This window comes from Falco biarmicus, chromosome 12 (assembly GCF_023638135.1).
Source record: "Falco biarmicus isolate bFalBia1 chromosome 12, bFalBia1.pri, whole genome shotgun sequence".
NCBI classification, from domain to species: Eukaryota; Metazoa; Chordata; class Aves; order Falconiformes; family Falconidae; genus Falco; species Falco biarmicus.
Genome location: NC_079299.1, coordinates 26,323,452 through 26,338,932, shown reverse-complemented (window position 1 = coordinate 26,338,932; position 15,481 = coordinate 26,323,452). Strand labels below are relative to the sequence as shown.

Sequence of the window (15,481 nt, the reverse complement as noted above, 5' to 3'; positions counted from 1 at the left end):
TTACTAGGTACCAATTACATCTACTGTGTTATTCATCAACTGCAACCAAATCCCTGTGAACCAGGAATCCAGACACTCATAACATAATAGATGACAAAACAGGAAAATATGTTTGGTTAAAATAGAAATGCAAGACTTGGAAAGTTGTAAAGAGTTTTACCACCCAAATCAAAATCTTTTAGTCCATGCTTTCCAAGATGCTATGTATAACTCTCATACTTTCACTACATTAAGCAAGTGCTGGCTAAGTATGTGGTATGTTTTCTGCAAGCAAATGAAAAACAAACAACAAAAAAAAAAAAAGAAAAAAAAAGGTTTTCTTCACAGGGGACGTGCATTCTTTAATCTTTTCTTCAGAAATTCAGGTTCTTCAAAGAAAATGTCTTAACCTGAACTTGGTCTGCAGACCTAATCTTATACTAATTTGCATAAATTATTCATGCTATAAGCCATGCTGTAGTGAAAAGTCATTGCAAACAGAGAGAAAGAGTCCTGTTTTGTTTTTTAATAAGCTGTGTTTCTCCTCCTCTTTTACAGCCTGTGAAAGGTTCTTTTAAGGTTCTAATGAAAAACACTAATAACCTCTTTCATTAGCATGGTTAAAAATGTTCTACTTCAGCACAACATAGCCAGCAGATAGTGTATTTAAGGCCATACTAAAACACTGATTGAACATGAGTAAAAAAAGACAGCAACTGCTGATTATAGACTTGATGCCACTAAAGTCTTGTTCTAGAAATGCTTACATTGGGTTAATAACTTTTAGTGGTTTTCTTTCTCCCCCACTCAAGAAAGAGTAGATGAAAGAAAAGTCTGTGTATAAGCCAATCACATACTTCTTAATTTTCCCAGTATTTTTGTAAACTATGTGCCATCATTACTGATCAAACTTTTAACAATTTGAATATTTATTTACTGACATTAAACATGCTGTCATTGCCTTAAATACATTAAAAAAAAAAAGTTGTTTTCTGAACCAACTCACTTCCTTCAATGATTAAGCACCACGGAAGCTTTATTACCAGTCCATAAAATTCAAAGGCTTTGAAGTCCATGCTAAACACTCAAAAGCCAGAAAAATGACTGTATTAGTTCAGCATTTGCTGAAGAACGTTGCCACTCTACTGTTACTTCAAACTCTGAAGTAACTCTACTTGAAAAGTTACTTCAAACTCTAGAAAACTCTGGAAGAGGATTAATTTAATAGCACTGCACATAATAAAAGCCTGATAAAACCATGATATAATTTTAACTTCACCACTCATAAAACACATCAGATAAGCAAGAAGCTGACTTCTTTACAAATTACACAAGTTGGGCCTTTGAAATAAGGACAAATACTGGTTAAGCCAAATGAGACCAGGTCTTACTGCACCAACTTTGTAAGACTCGACCATACCAGTAGTACTGGGGTGATGCAGTGACAAGTAAAACAGCTTCGAGTGACTTGTAGTGGGTCATTTGAATAGAGTATTAGAACAGGAAATGTCTTAAAAATTTCTGTTATGCAAACAAAGCAAAGAAGATGGTACACATTATCCCTCTCCTACAGACAGAACATAGTGTTATTTGCCCAGTGGTGCACAACATCAAAACCCATAGTCTACAGGCTATCCTCATTTGTAGCACCTTGACCAATATACTACAACACAATGATGAAAACATGGGGTAATGTTGGCTTTCTTGTTGCAGTCAGCCATGGCTTGGAGGTGTAGGAATAGAGATTGAGCCAAAATACAGTAGCAACAAGAAATTACTGAGATTTACTATCACTAGTATTGCCAGCTGAGCTACTGAAGATTTTTATTTTTGTTGTTGTTGTTAAGAACAATGCAGAGCCAATTTTTAATCTTCTACACCATTTTATCATCAGCTGCAGAACGAACATTATTCTGGAAAGGAGTAAAAGTCTGAAACAATAGCATAACCCTCCTTCTCACCTCCAGACACAAGCAGCAAATAAAGACATCAACACAGTCACCTGCAAAACCCCTGCAGTGGTTCACAGTGTTCTCACCCATGCCACTTCCACGGGCCATCTGTTTGCCCACTTCTGCTGAAGGCTGCCATTTACAGAGCTCTCAGAAGCAAGCTGTGTGACTACAGCCTCATCCATTCCAGCTGCTTTCACCAGCAATTTCAGTTAAACCATCTCAGTGCAAAATCAGCAACAATACAGTATGTGCCTCCAATTCACTGCATTGGCCGAGCTGTGGGGAATTAACCTCTAAATAGTGGCAGTAAAAAAACAACTGCCTACAGTAATAATATTACAGTATTCTACTTAACAGTAAATTCAGACAGACTGTTTCTCTACTTTTAAAAATATCAGACTCTAAGCCAAATTAAATACACACTGAACAGAACATTCCTTAAAACACAGAATGTATTTTATTTTCCAATTAAAGAAATTTTTAAAAAGGTTAAAAGAAAGATTCAAATATATTAATATATTTTTTAAAACAAAGATATTTCTGGATACGCAGACTTACTACTGAGGGCTACAATTATGGTGAAGAGTGTATTTTAACACAGCAATACAAGTGCAAATGAGTAGGTCTACGTTAAGCAAGACTCTAGACATCTGAACGCTATGCATCCATCTTAAAATCTGTAAAAATAATGGTACGAAACTAGCATTATACTGTATTTCTAAACAGAACCCATGCACCATACACAGGAATTAATTTGAGTGTTCTCAAAACACTATGAATTCAACGGTTAGGAACATATTTCATTAATTTAGTTCTAAAAATAATTGTATTACAGCCAAGCCATTGAGAAAAAGAAATAATAGTGCAGACTCCTGTAAAAAATAACAATATAGGTAATGGTATATTTTTCATATACATTATATCTAATAAGTATTTTGAACAGGAAGATAAAAGGTGCAACCAAAATATTGCCACATATATTAAAGTCATTACAGTTTCTCATTAGGAGGAAAAAGTGATCTGGCTACCCCACTCCTACACCATTTTTGCCCTCTCTGTACTTACAAGAATGATAGATCTTGCTGTACAATGAAAAATTTAGTTAAAATAAATCAAAATATGCCTACTAACCAAAAATATTTTTTTCTACTGCAATAGAATTGCTAGACAAATCTTTGATCTAATACCTTGCTAATGACAAAACTACAAAAACCTGGGGCTTTCAATACCATTTTAAGTCTCATGAAACTCATTGTTACACTGGCATACCAGTGAAGAATTTGGCATGAAATATCCGAAGCAAAACTTCAACTACAGCATTAACTAACAATGTTAGTACTGACTGGCTACACCAGAGAGAAGGGGTAGAAAAAAGCAAACACAAATATCTTTCAATAGTTTTGCTTTAATCCTGACCTCTCCCAGTCACAACATTATATTTTAGAAAACACATTCCCTTCCTTAAAAACTCAACTGTTCTGCTATTGGTATCTGACATATAGAAAGCATTATCAAGTTTTTATTTATGTATTTCATACGTGACTAATCTGCAGTAATGGTCTCTTAAAAATACGCAAACAGGTCTTCATAGCAATTCCTCATTCACTGATCCCATCAAGTTCTGCAAAAGCAACCATAACTGAACAGCAAGACCCAGGTTCACCTCAGACCAGGGATAGAACATACAGATTTCACAAGTGTTAAGGCAAATAATGGCCTCAACACTCAGCCTTGCTCTGGAGGAATTACAGCTACAAGTGAAGAACATTTTTTTCTTCTGTCTCCTGCACATTAAATTGCTCCCTCCAGAGCATGTGATTGATAGTTGTTCATTTCTGATCCTGTGGTCTTTTTCTCATTTGTAGCTACTGGACAGATTCATCCTCATACAGATTCAATAGTAAACTGTAAAAGAAGTGTTTTATTTACACTTGCCCAGCTGAAGGACGAACCAGCTGTTCATCAGATGTTTTACATTCGTACTCTTCCATAGTAGAGAAGCCATTACCAGCTTCATTGTTTACATTAGCTTTCAAAGTCTTCAGAACTTGGGTCTAAACACTGACGGTGGCGTGGTGTAACCAATTAAGTGCTTTAGCATCCCCCAGCTTTAACAGAGCACAGCTAAACAGTCCTAAACCTTCCTGTGCTGCAACGTGAGTGAAATTAAGACTTTTTCAGGTCAATAATCTATACATCACCTACGCCACTGGACTTTGTCAGCTTGTGTACAGAACATGTTTAAAGTGAAGCTGTTTGCCACTCTCCTTCTGCTATGTATACCATTAAACTTCAAGCTAACGATTTAAATAAACATTAGAAGAATATATAAGCACTAAATGAAGCCTGCTTTTAATTTCACGCATCATTATTTGTTAAATGTTTAAGTGCAAGCTGTCTGAAACCAGAGATCTTTGTATTTCAAGGTAAGTTAAAACATCTGGTTGGAGTTTTTAAAGAGGCTGCAAGGAAAAGCACCTGTACTTTCAAACTTCTCCAGGTAAGTTTTTAAGACATTAAATAACTGAGGATACTGCTGTCCAATAAAATCCCAATGCTTTTGGCAAGGAGAAGCACAGGCAGGACCTAGAAAAACCCTCACAACATCACCACATTGTGTTAGTTTTTCAGCTGGTTTTATGGCACAGGTAACGAAGGGGCCTACTCAAATCTGTCTACCATCGAATACAAACCTGTGAAATCACAAACTTGCAGGGGATAATACAGGTTATATGAGACTTCAGGATCACTCCATTCTCTTCTCATGTCATAGAGAAGATATAATAATGCTTCCACAGCATGCTTGCTCTGTTACAAAACCACAAAGGATACTACAAAGCTTGGAGTGATGCAGCACCAAAACATAAAGTAACAATAACGCTGTGCTATGATACTAGCAGTCTCATAACTCTTTAAGAATAAGGGGATCTCATAATTGGGAAATTCATATTCTGTGATTCCTAACTGTTCAAACTCCTGCTCCCAAGAGTTATATTTGACACAAAATTTCTAAAAGAGAAAGTGTCGGCGTTATCCTTCTGCTATTACCTTTCTGCAGATGTTGCTCATTTTTGAACTGAAGCAGAACTTAAAAATACAAGAATAGACAAACATATTTCTACTTAAGGAAAGACTAAATATCAGATTCCAACTATGTCTTTCAGCTCATTATTTTCTAATACTTTATAAGAAGCTTTAAAGTACAATTCATAACATTGCCATTGTTAAAACCCCAGATTTCCCGCCAGTGAGATGACACAAACATTTATTCTAAGTCTACATTCCACAAACTTGGCCATGTTTGAAAGGAATGATGAGTAACAAAATCCTCTGTTCTTCTGTTTGGAAGGTATTTGTGTTTACAGAACACCATTCTTCAACTGCAGACCAAACCTTCAGTGCTCTTCAACTAAAGATAGCAAGCCTATACAATTTACAAAAATATCTAAACTTAATTTCTCTCACCCTCAACTCAGCCATCAATTGTACATTATCCATAGTAAGCTGGCTCTAAGATATGATGAGAGAAGCACATCTGCCATTAGTTTGCTCATCACCTGCTGTTTAAACAGCACTCACTGTTTAAGCCAGGCATTCCCTAGCTGGAAGGATTCCCAGGGCTCTGCAGAAACTTGGAGAGTTCTGTAAACAGGAAGCACCAATCTGATGGCAACTGCCAAAATCAGCTGTTCATCCCTCCAATACAAGTAACACACATTTTGACTTCTGACAAAACATTCTAGCTCTGCTTTGTTAAAGCTTTTTGCCTTTTTTTTTTTTCTGGCCTTGGTCCATTATAATTCTGGTGAAAGTTTGACAAGACTTCAAATTAAGAAAGCCTAGCACGGAAAAAAACCATGCCATCAGCAAATAGTCTATTAGTCTATTTTATTATTTCACAACAGTAAGAAATCCTGCATCATACCATACATCCTGAGATATCAATTAGCATATCATCTATGAAAATTCACAGGACAAAACCCTATTTAGCACAAGCCTATTGTTTTCAGTGAAATGCATGTTTTCAATTGTTGCACTATATTAGCAAGATATAACCTTGCATTCCAACTTCAGAATTGCAAAGATCCCCCAAAATAACACTACTGGCTGCAAACTTAGTACTACACCACATGTAAACAGCAAGATGTATCTGGACTTAGAGGTTTTCTTCAACCAGTCTTCACCCATATGACAGCTGAGGGCAAACTAGATTTTATGCTTTCTAATCAAAACAAAGAATCTAAACACTTAACCTACAGAAAAAAAAAAAATTAAAAAAGGCAGCTGTATCTTTCTCCACCCCCCCCACCCCCCCCTCAGCACTACCCCAAAGTACAACTGAGAAGATAATACACATACCTCATGTCAGGCAACTAAAACTTGCAGTGATAAGCTTCTGAAAATACAAGACAGATCTATCCCTAACTAAAACATGAAACTTTGAAAAGGAATTCTAAACCATCTTCCTAATTTTTCTATCATTAAAAGCACTAATTTGATACTGTCTCTCATTCTTTTCACTCTCCCTTGTTTTGTTGGGCTTAGTCTGTTTTCCCAAGGCTATATGACATCACACTGTTAGCCTGGTATCTCTGCCTGTGCAGCTCCTCCTTCTCTGCAACTAATAGTTTCAGGTATAACAAAAACTTCAGCAATATTCAATACGTCCGGAAGTCCAACACAAACACGTTCACATTTTTAGTAAAGGATAAAGGTTATATCACATAGTAGTTAACATTTAAAATAAAAACATCTGCTCTGCAAACTGGTGGCAAAATGCATTTGGACTAAACAGCAAGAGAAGAACTGCAGTTTTGCTAACAGGTACCAAGAAGAAAAAAGAAAACCCAGAAAATTTAAAGAAGATAACTCAGCTAAGAAGTTCCTGATCTTTCTGTCTTTTATTAGCCAGTTTCTATGAATCACTTTGGCAGTAACTTTCTATTTTGTGCGTGTGCGTGCACTAACACGAAATTGCATAAGGATATGTACAATTTGTGTTTGCTTTTAGTACTCCTACCACAAACAGCACTACAATTTTGAGAGTATGGACTAAAGATCTGACTTTCCTGAAGTTAGGTCACTTCCATCTAACACCTTGACAGTAGTGTTTCCAATTAGCGAAGCTATCACAAACATCCTTCTTAAAGGATTCTCTTGGGTAAATAAATCCCTAATTTTGTGCCACTGTGCACTGGAATATGTGATTAAATACAAAGTTACATTTGTGCTGCTTGGATTATAATCCCCTTAGGGAACACACCGGGATTACTTTGCCGTGCGCTCTTACAGCACCTAGAAATGACAGCAGTACAGTAGCAGACTATCAAGTGCTGCCTTCCAATGCAAAGGTGACTTCACCTCAAACAGTCAAACATCATGTTGTCAGAAGCAGAGTTTAATACGGGTTCAACATTATAAAAAGAAATAAAAAAATTGCAATGCACTGCTTGCCAAGACCAAGGGCAATGGTTCCTGGGTCCCAAAATCGTATGCATATGCCCCTCTCTCAGTTCGAATTAAAACACCCTAAAAATGAACTCTGGCAACACAGTGTACAAGAAGTGTTATGCTGCCCACAAGAAATTTGGAAGGTCAAACTTGTCTCTGGATTCAAAAATTTTAAGGGCTATAAAGACAGTGCATGTCTCACTGGAATCTATGCTATCTTCTGAAGTTAAAGCTTATACAGATACTTTAAAATTCCACATTTGTATTTTCTTATCACTTGAAGAAATAAAACAAGACCTATATTCACAAGAAATTAAACATGTATATGTAGTCGTGTGTAATCCTCTCATATCAGGTTTTTACTTTACAATACTCTGGAAGGATATCTACTTTACTTTTTCAAGAAATTAATTTCATCATGTAGACAGCAAACCAGAATCTGTCTGTCCAAAGAATTTAATTAGAACATGCAGTGGTTTTGAGGTCTCTTATATTTAAAAGGGTTAACATGATGACTAATTTTTATTAATGCTCCTAAACCACCAAATCTAAAATATGCAATTGTACACCACAGCCAGTGATTCAGGCAGGAAATTCTTTCCTCAAACCTCTTTGGGTATTCTATGACTCACATAACAATTGAGGTATTTCCAAGGCTTTTCCCTTAGATTTCCTAAAATATTCTTCTGTATTTTGATTTAACATTTTTTAGATGTAACACAACACTACATTTGAAGCCAACTGCAACTTAAGGCTTAAACAAAAGTATCTTGATTTTATTTAATAGGGTTAATTGCATTTTAAACAACATTATGCAATGTTTAGGCAATGAGCACCATATTCTTACCAATAAACTTGTTTTGCATAGTCTCTAGGAGAGCTTGGTGGGCATCCTCCGTTTGCAAAGCACATGAACATTCTCTGGCCAGTATGGTTCGGACAAGGTGCTCACCACAACCTAAAGAAATATTAAGATTGGAAATAGTCAAAATATAGGTATCATTATGAAGAAACCCTGTCATTATTTTATATCATCATGGCCAAATAATAATTAAAAAAAAAACCCTCTGACAGGCTTCTGCAATATTTTTTTATTTTTAAAGAGAGTGACGCTGAGTCACATGAAAATTCAACTGATGTCAGCAGTTTTTCTCACAACTTTCCTGAAATCTCTACTGTACAAAGTCATAAACCAAAAAAGGTGAACTACGGCAAGAAGCAAGAAAAAGCAGAAACAGTGAGAAGAAACAGCGAGAGCATCTCCAACTTGTCATCTTTTTCCAGATCCTGCATGCAATCCTCTCTCTCAAAGAATCCACTTACTAATCATTCTCACAGAAGTGATCCTTGGATGCAGCTCTCTTCAAACCAAGAACATCTTTAGCGAATGCCACAGTAACTCCCTTGCATGATGTAATCTTCTATGCAGTCCATCTGATTTAGCCTCTTGTCAATAAAGGAATATGTGACTTTACCTATGCTTTTTTGACAGGGTGACTGCTCACTGGACTCCTGATAAAAATTCCTGTAACTTGTAAAGGTTTGTCTCTAAGACACTAAAAAGCTCCAGCAAACAACCACTTATTGCCTTAGTGCTTTCTGTAGCTATCCCCTGAAAACTCTTGATGACGAAGGCAAACAGGTGCTACTCTTACTTTGTAGGAACACTTTCACCCTGTTGTTTTTCTCTCACATTCTTTTGCATTCCTGTTCTGTGCTTTGCGACTGACAGCTGTGGTCAAATGGCACAGTGCATGTTTACTGGATCAACATTTTCATGGACAGGGAAGCACACTGGGGATACCTTCTGCATATATACAGAAGTCGTTCTACTACTGTGCCTCCCGTTCCTGACATTTTTCCCCAATGGCAAGGATGCAAATGAAGCAGCTAGAAGAGGTCTAACCAAGCGCCAGTTTAGCTGAAATGTGCTACCCAGTAGGAAAAAAAGGAAAACCATGACTAATTTACAGCTGTAATATGACAATGATTTCAAATTACTTATGTTAGGTGATTACATTTTGATCAGACTTTTAACTTCAGTGTATCAGGGCCTAAAACTGCATTAGACACCAGAATATATATAGAAAAGGCTAATATAGTAAATTCCCAATTATCTATACATTTTTCTAGCAAATTTTTCATTAACCATGACAAGACACAAGACACTGTGCTGGCTCCATAAAAGAAAAATCTATTATAATCCAGCTGGACTTGTTAGCTCAGGTGCAGAACTACATAAATACACCTACGCACCTTCCAGAAACAATTTATGGCTGGAAACAATCTAGCTGCTTTCACGTGGCAGAGCGCCGGAGCTGGTAAGACACCAGACCTAAGTTGGCTTCAAAGGCAGCTCAGTCTCCACGGATAACACTCACTTTTACTGGAAGCACTTAGGAGCCCAGAACAGAGAAAACTGAGCGATTCTGGCTGAAGCCAGCCTAGATCTGGCACAAAGAATGAACTAATAAATAAACCCAACCCAAACTGGCTCCAATGCCTCTGCTGAGTGCCTCGCTGCTGTGCTTCCCAAAATGCTGAGTTTGGAGCACCGACTGGTTTGGGCACAACGTTGCACAAACGCACCCCAGCAGGTCTAGTGCTGCATCTCTGAGCTACTCACAGACTGGCTTCTCATTCTGCCCACCATTTTTAAGCTCTAATTAACATGGCAACCTGCTCCAAGAATCTCTCTTTCTGGTTACTTGTCACACAATTACACCCTTCCCCTTAAAGGCAAAGTGAGTTTACAAACACTGTTCTTCAAAGACTGCTAACACAGAACAGGGCAGGGGGGAGGGGAGAAAAAAAAAAAAAAAAAAAAGTCCTTACCTCCCATTTCCAAGATTAAAAACAAAGCAACAACAACAAAAGAAAAACCCACCTATGGAGCATTATGGATGCATTAGATGTCAGAGAATAAGCTCAGGGACCAGACTGCACAAAAACTGTATACTCGTGTCCCAAAAATCTTGCTACATTCAATAATCAAAATTACACCTACAAATGGGCAGGGTCTCCTGATTCACACAGTTTGGTTAAACTGAATTGTTTGACTCTGGGGTACTTTGGCATTGAATCTACATACAATTGGCACAACAGAAAGACCAAAAATTCTTTGTATGGCAAACAGATTGAGTAAAAAACAGTTATAGATTTTGAGGAAAACGCAAGAGCTCAAATACTACAATAATTACACAGCAAAGGGAGGCAGTTCTTGAGAGCACAGGGGGGAAAAAAAAAGTGTTTTCATTGAGACTGTCAAGCTCTTGAGTTATTGAGAAAAGTGTCCCAGTTAGGATATTATCTTCAAGAGGCTCACACAATACAGTGTCCTCAGCTGCTGCTTATAGGAGGGTCTGTCCATTCATAGCCTCATTACTTCCATGCTCGAAAGCTTTTCTCCACAATAAAACTGAGAGTTATCTAATATTTATTCCGGACAAAGTAATGTATGAAGAACACGCAAAAACCACAAGATACATTTTACCCATAGATCACAACATAGCTATCATTTTTTTAAAACTAAGAAAATTCAATCATGACTAAGTTTTTCTGTAAAGAACAAAACTAAATAAGCATATGCTTCAGCAAAAACCTAGCAAGTTGACTTTTTTCTTGAAAAGAACCTGTTAACGCCTTTAAATACAACATTCATACCCTATGCGAGACAAGAAGCATGGGAATTAGAATGTGGATCAAGCAAATGAGACACAAAAATCAGAGTGAGCCTACGCATCTCCTATGCATCTAGTAACAAAACCAGATGTTAGTACTTCACCATTTTTAAGTAATTCTTAAATTGGCATCAAAAAGACAATAGCCATTTTTTAGCATGATGTATAATGTTATTTCCCCCCCAAGAGAATGACTTTATTGAAGAGTTCCCATAACATCAAGTCTGCTACAAAGAAAAAAAAAAAAAAAAAAAAAAAAAGAGAGTGAGAGAAAACTTAATATGGGCTAAGAACAGCTGCAGCTCACTGACATGATCCAGGATCAACCACAAGGAAAGCAGCCTTGCAATTCTAACACATCACACATCTCTACATCCCCACAGACAAAAGTCATTCCTTTTTGTCATATTTATGTCAACCTATAAGACAGCAAGCTTAACAGACTGCTGCTGGCAGCGTACGTAAAAATCTTTCAGCACATCACATGCCAGCAATCTGCAGGGACAGATAATTAAGGAAAATAATCTCCCCATTTTGAAAAGAAAAATTGGTTACTGAAGTTTTTGATGTAGGAACATCTATTTTTGAGTAAGAAAAATAACTAAGCAGCGTTTCACATACTTTGACCAGATAAATGCTGAGAAAAAGAATTACCCTCATTATTCCAATAGAATTGCCCTTCCTATTATCTCAAGTTAGAACCAAATACCAGAGTGTGAGCTGCCTTTCAGCCTTAGCAGACCTACACGTCTCTACAGTGTCAAACTGGAAAATCGCTGTAGATAATACTAGGGCTAGACACAAAATGAATGTATACAGAATTACAGTAATCGAAACTTGATTTATAACTTACACTATAAACCTGTGGCTTCAAATTTATAGTTCCATTCTCCTGTAACCTAACCGCCACCATTAGTCAACTTCTGAAAAAGTTGTATTAACATGACCCAAGACAGCAACTACAGTCAAATCAACTTCAACACATTACCAAATCATGCACATAAGCTGATGAAAATGTAAATCTGGTTCATTTGCTTAACTATTTCACATTATACTAAATTTAACTGGATATCTTAGTATACTTGCGGTTTTTTCACCGAATAACACTAAAACCAAGCCAACAGGGACTCTTAACAAGATTTTTTCAATTCTACATTAAAGTCTCAAATATACTTGTTTCAATAACTTTGCTGTAAACAGAGTTTAAATCATTTTATTATCCTTTCCCAGTTAAAATGATGACTTCTTTGGTAACCTGAAGCTCATTATATCTCAGAGACAAACACTTTGCAATGACAGACCAAAGCTTCCATAACCCTTCACACAGAAGTGACTCAAATGGAGATGACTATCTGGAAAAATTTACTGGGTTAAATTAGTACTTCTCACTGAAATAACTGTTTCATATAGTAAACAAATTCTTTTCCTAACACAGTAAAATTGTGCAAACACCAGGTTGCCTATTTATAAATACTCCACTGACAAAACCACTGCTGCTGGCATTAGCGATGTCCACATCTGTAGGGGCAAGTACAATTAACTGCCCTCCTATAGGATCACTACTGGCAAAGTGAACAGTGTTTCTAAAGGAAATGTATAGTCTATTTTGATGAAATGTGCCTGACAGATTTGGTGGCCTTTAACAATGGGGTTACAGTGCTGGTGGAGGGAGAGGCAACTGGTGTCATCTACCTGAACTTCTGCAAAGCATTTGACACTGTGCCACACAAAGTCCTTGTCTCTAAATTGCAGACATGGATTTGACACATGGATGGACCACTGGGTAGATAAGGAACTGGCTGGGTGGTCGCACTCAAAGAGTTGTGGTCAATGGCTTGATGTCTGAGTGGAGACCAGTGATGGGTGTCATTCCTCAGGGGTCAGTATTGGGACTGGTGCTGTTTCATGTCTTTGTCAGTGACGTGGGCAGTGGGATCAAGGGTGCTGATGACACCAAGCCGTGTGGTTCAGTTAACACACTGGAGGGAAGGGATGCCATCCAGAGGGACCTTCACAGCCTTGAGAGGTGGGCCCGTGCAAACCTCGTGAAGTTCAGCAAGGCCAAGTGCATATGGCGGAGGTGGGGGGGCAATCACAAGCACAAACACAAGCTGAGCGGAGAATGGATTGTGAGCTTTGGGGGTGCTGGTGGACAACAAGCTCAACATGATGTGGCGATGTGCACCTGCAGCCTGGAAAGCCAACCATATCCTGGGCTGCATCAAAAGAAGCATGACCAGCAAGGTTGAGGGAGGTGATTCTGCCCATCTACTCAGCATTTGTGAGTACTGAATTCAGCTCTGGAGCCCCTAACATAAGGACATGGACCTGGAGCCAGTCCAGAGGAAGCCATGAGGATGATCAGCAGGCTGGAGCACCTCTCCTCTGAAGACAGGCTGAGAGAGCTGGGGTGGTTCAGCCTGGAGAAGGCTCCAGGCAGACCCTATAGCAGCTTCCAGTACCTAAAGGGGCCTGCAGGAAAGCGGAGAGGGACTTTCTACAAGGGGCATGTAGCTATAGGACAAGGGGGAATGGCTTTAAGCTGAAAGAGGGTAGGGTTATATTAGATGTTAGGATGAAATTCTGTACTGTGAGGGTGGCGAGGCACCAGCACAGGTTTCCCGGAGAAGCTGTGGCTGCCCCATCCCTGAAGGCCAGGCTGGATGGGGCTTGGAGCAGCCTGGGCTGGTGGAAGGTGTCCCTGCCTGTGGCAGGGGGGGTGGAACTAGGTGATCTTTAAGGTCCCTTCCAACCCAAACCATTCTATGATTCTAACATGCAAAGACATATACTTCGATGAAAGTTTCTAGCCTCCTAGGTAAGAGGCAAGAAGTTTTTTAAAAAACCCAACAGATTGCTAAAAGCTTCAGGGATATCTGGTAGCAACAGGCTCCTATGACAAGAGAAGCAAAGAAGGATAACACTTGACAGTCATAACACATTTATTTTGCTCTCAAAGCAACAAGCTTGGCGAGAACCAGAATCTAAAAAAAACCCAACAACAATCCAACTCCCTCCCCCCCAAACCCCAAAACAACCAAACAAAAACCCCACAACCAAACCTCACAAAAAAACCGTCTTCAACCACAAGCTTCTAACCCTGCTTGAAAACCACTTGGAGATCGTACAGAAAACCCCTGATGATCATACAGAAAGCATCACAACTGATTTTCAGAGACACATATATTCTTGGATCACGCCACAGTACAGCTTCTAACACAGTGTTTCTTTCAAAGTGCAAAGCTGACCAACAGTAAAATATGACTTCCCTCTTCTGTAGGTATTTAAATGTGTAATTTCCGAAAAGAATAGCTCTTTTCCTATTCAGACACTCCTCACTGATTCCTACAAGAACCCCACAAGAACAATCTGGGAATCTACAACCTCTTTTTTTTTTTAATAGCCTCTTTTGCTTCTGTTATCCTATTATAATTTAACAGTTATTTATGTATCAGCAGTCCTCTGAAGTTACCATTTCAGCAAAAAATAGCACAGAAAAGTACAAAGCCCCCTCCAGGCATTTTTTTGAGCTTGGAGCACAGCAAGATGGTTGTCCCTGCACTCCACACACCAGATATTGATTAGTGAATCAGATCAGCCAAACCAAAAGTACCTGTTAACATTGCACAGTGCTGTACAACAAGTGAGATACATGCTTTTTGCAGAGGAATGAGAGACAGGAACCGATCATGGAATCCTGTTACTATGCTGACAAAAGATATTAATTTTTGCACTGTCATTCATAATGCCATTAGTGGACAGAAACTCTAGAAAGCAACTCCGTGGCACCTGAATGTCAATATATGCACATGGGAAGAAATGTATCACAGTTGCATACCTTAACAGGTATAAATGTGAACTGTAGATCTTACTGACCTATTTAAAGAGTTAAGAATTTTTCATTATAGTCCATACAGTTACACAGAAGTACATACACCAATTCATCCTTTTAGTGCTTTCTGCATACACCTATCACATCAGTAATGAACAAAGCTTAGCCAAGGCAAGTTTTATGAGCATATGAAGCACCAGCCATTATGCTGTAGAGCTAGGCCCAATCTTTGCATTTCAAGCAGTTCATCTGTATGCATACAGTGATTTTTAACCTCTAAGTCTTTTTGAACATTTTGTTCTGTTTAGTTTGTCAGTAAATGAAACCAATGCAATTCAACAGCATACCACCGGCCAGGTACATACTGCAGCATGGTAGCTACAGAGACAATCCAGATGCTGTTTGTGAAAGTGTCAGTTGCTGAACTGAGAAAACAAACAAGCCAGTAACATTTAAGCTAGAGCAATTTTGTATTTTTCCTTCCTAAGTGATCTTTAATAGTTAATAGCTCTATTCTGTAGTAATTTGCTAGTTAGCTTATGCACAGCTTCCACTACAAACAAGTTACAAGGGTTTTTTTTTGT

The 15,481-nt window shown here is 38.2% G+C and overlaps 1 protein-coding gene across 4 annotated transcripts in view; it reads right to left on the bottom strand.

Moving 5' to 3' along the window:
• The window catches only part of TASP1 (taspase 1), an 87,872-nt gene that overhangs the window by 20,168 nt on the left and 52,223 nt on the right, over window positions 1–15,481 (bottom strand). For all 4 annotated transcript variants that reach the window (XM_056357289.1, XM_056357291.1, XM_056357290.1 and 1 more), the window contains one exon: window positions 8,233–8,343. In XM_056357289.1, coding sequence (XP_056213264.1) covers window positions 8,233–8,343 — 111 coding nt within the window. The remainder of the gene's footprint in view (window positions 1–8,232; window positions 8,344–15,481) is intronic.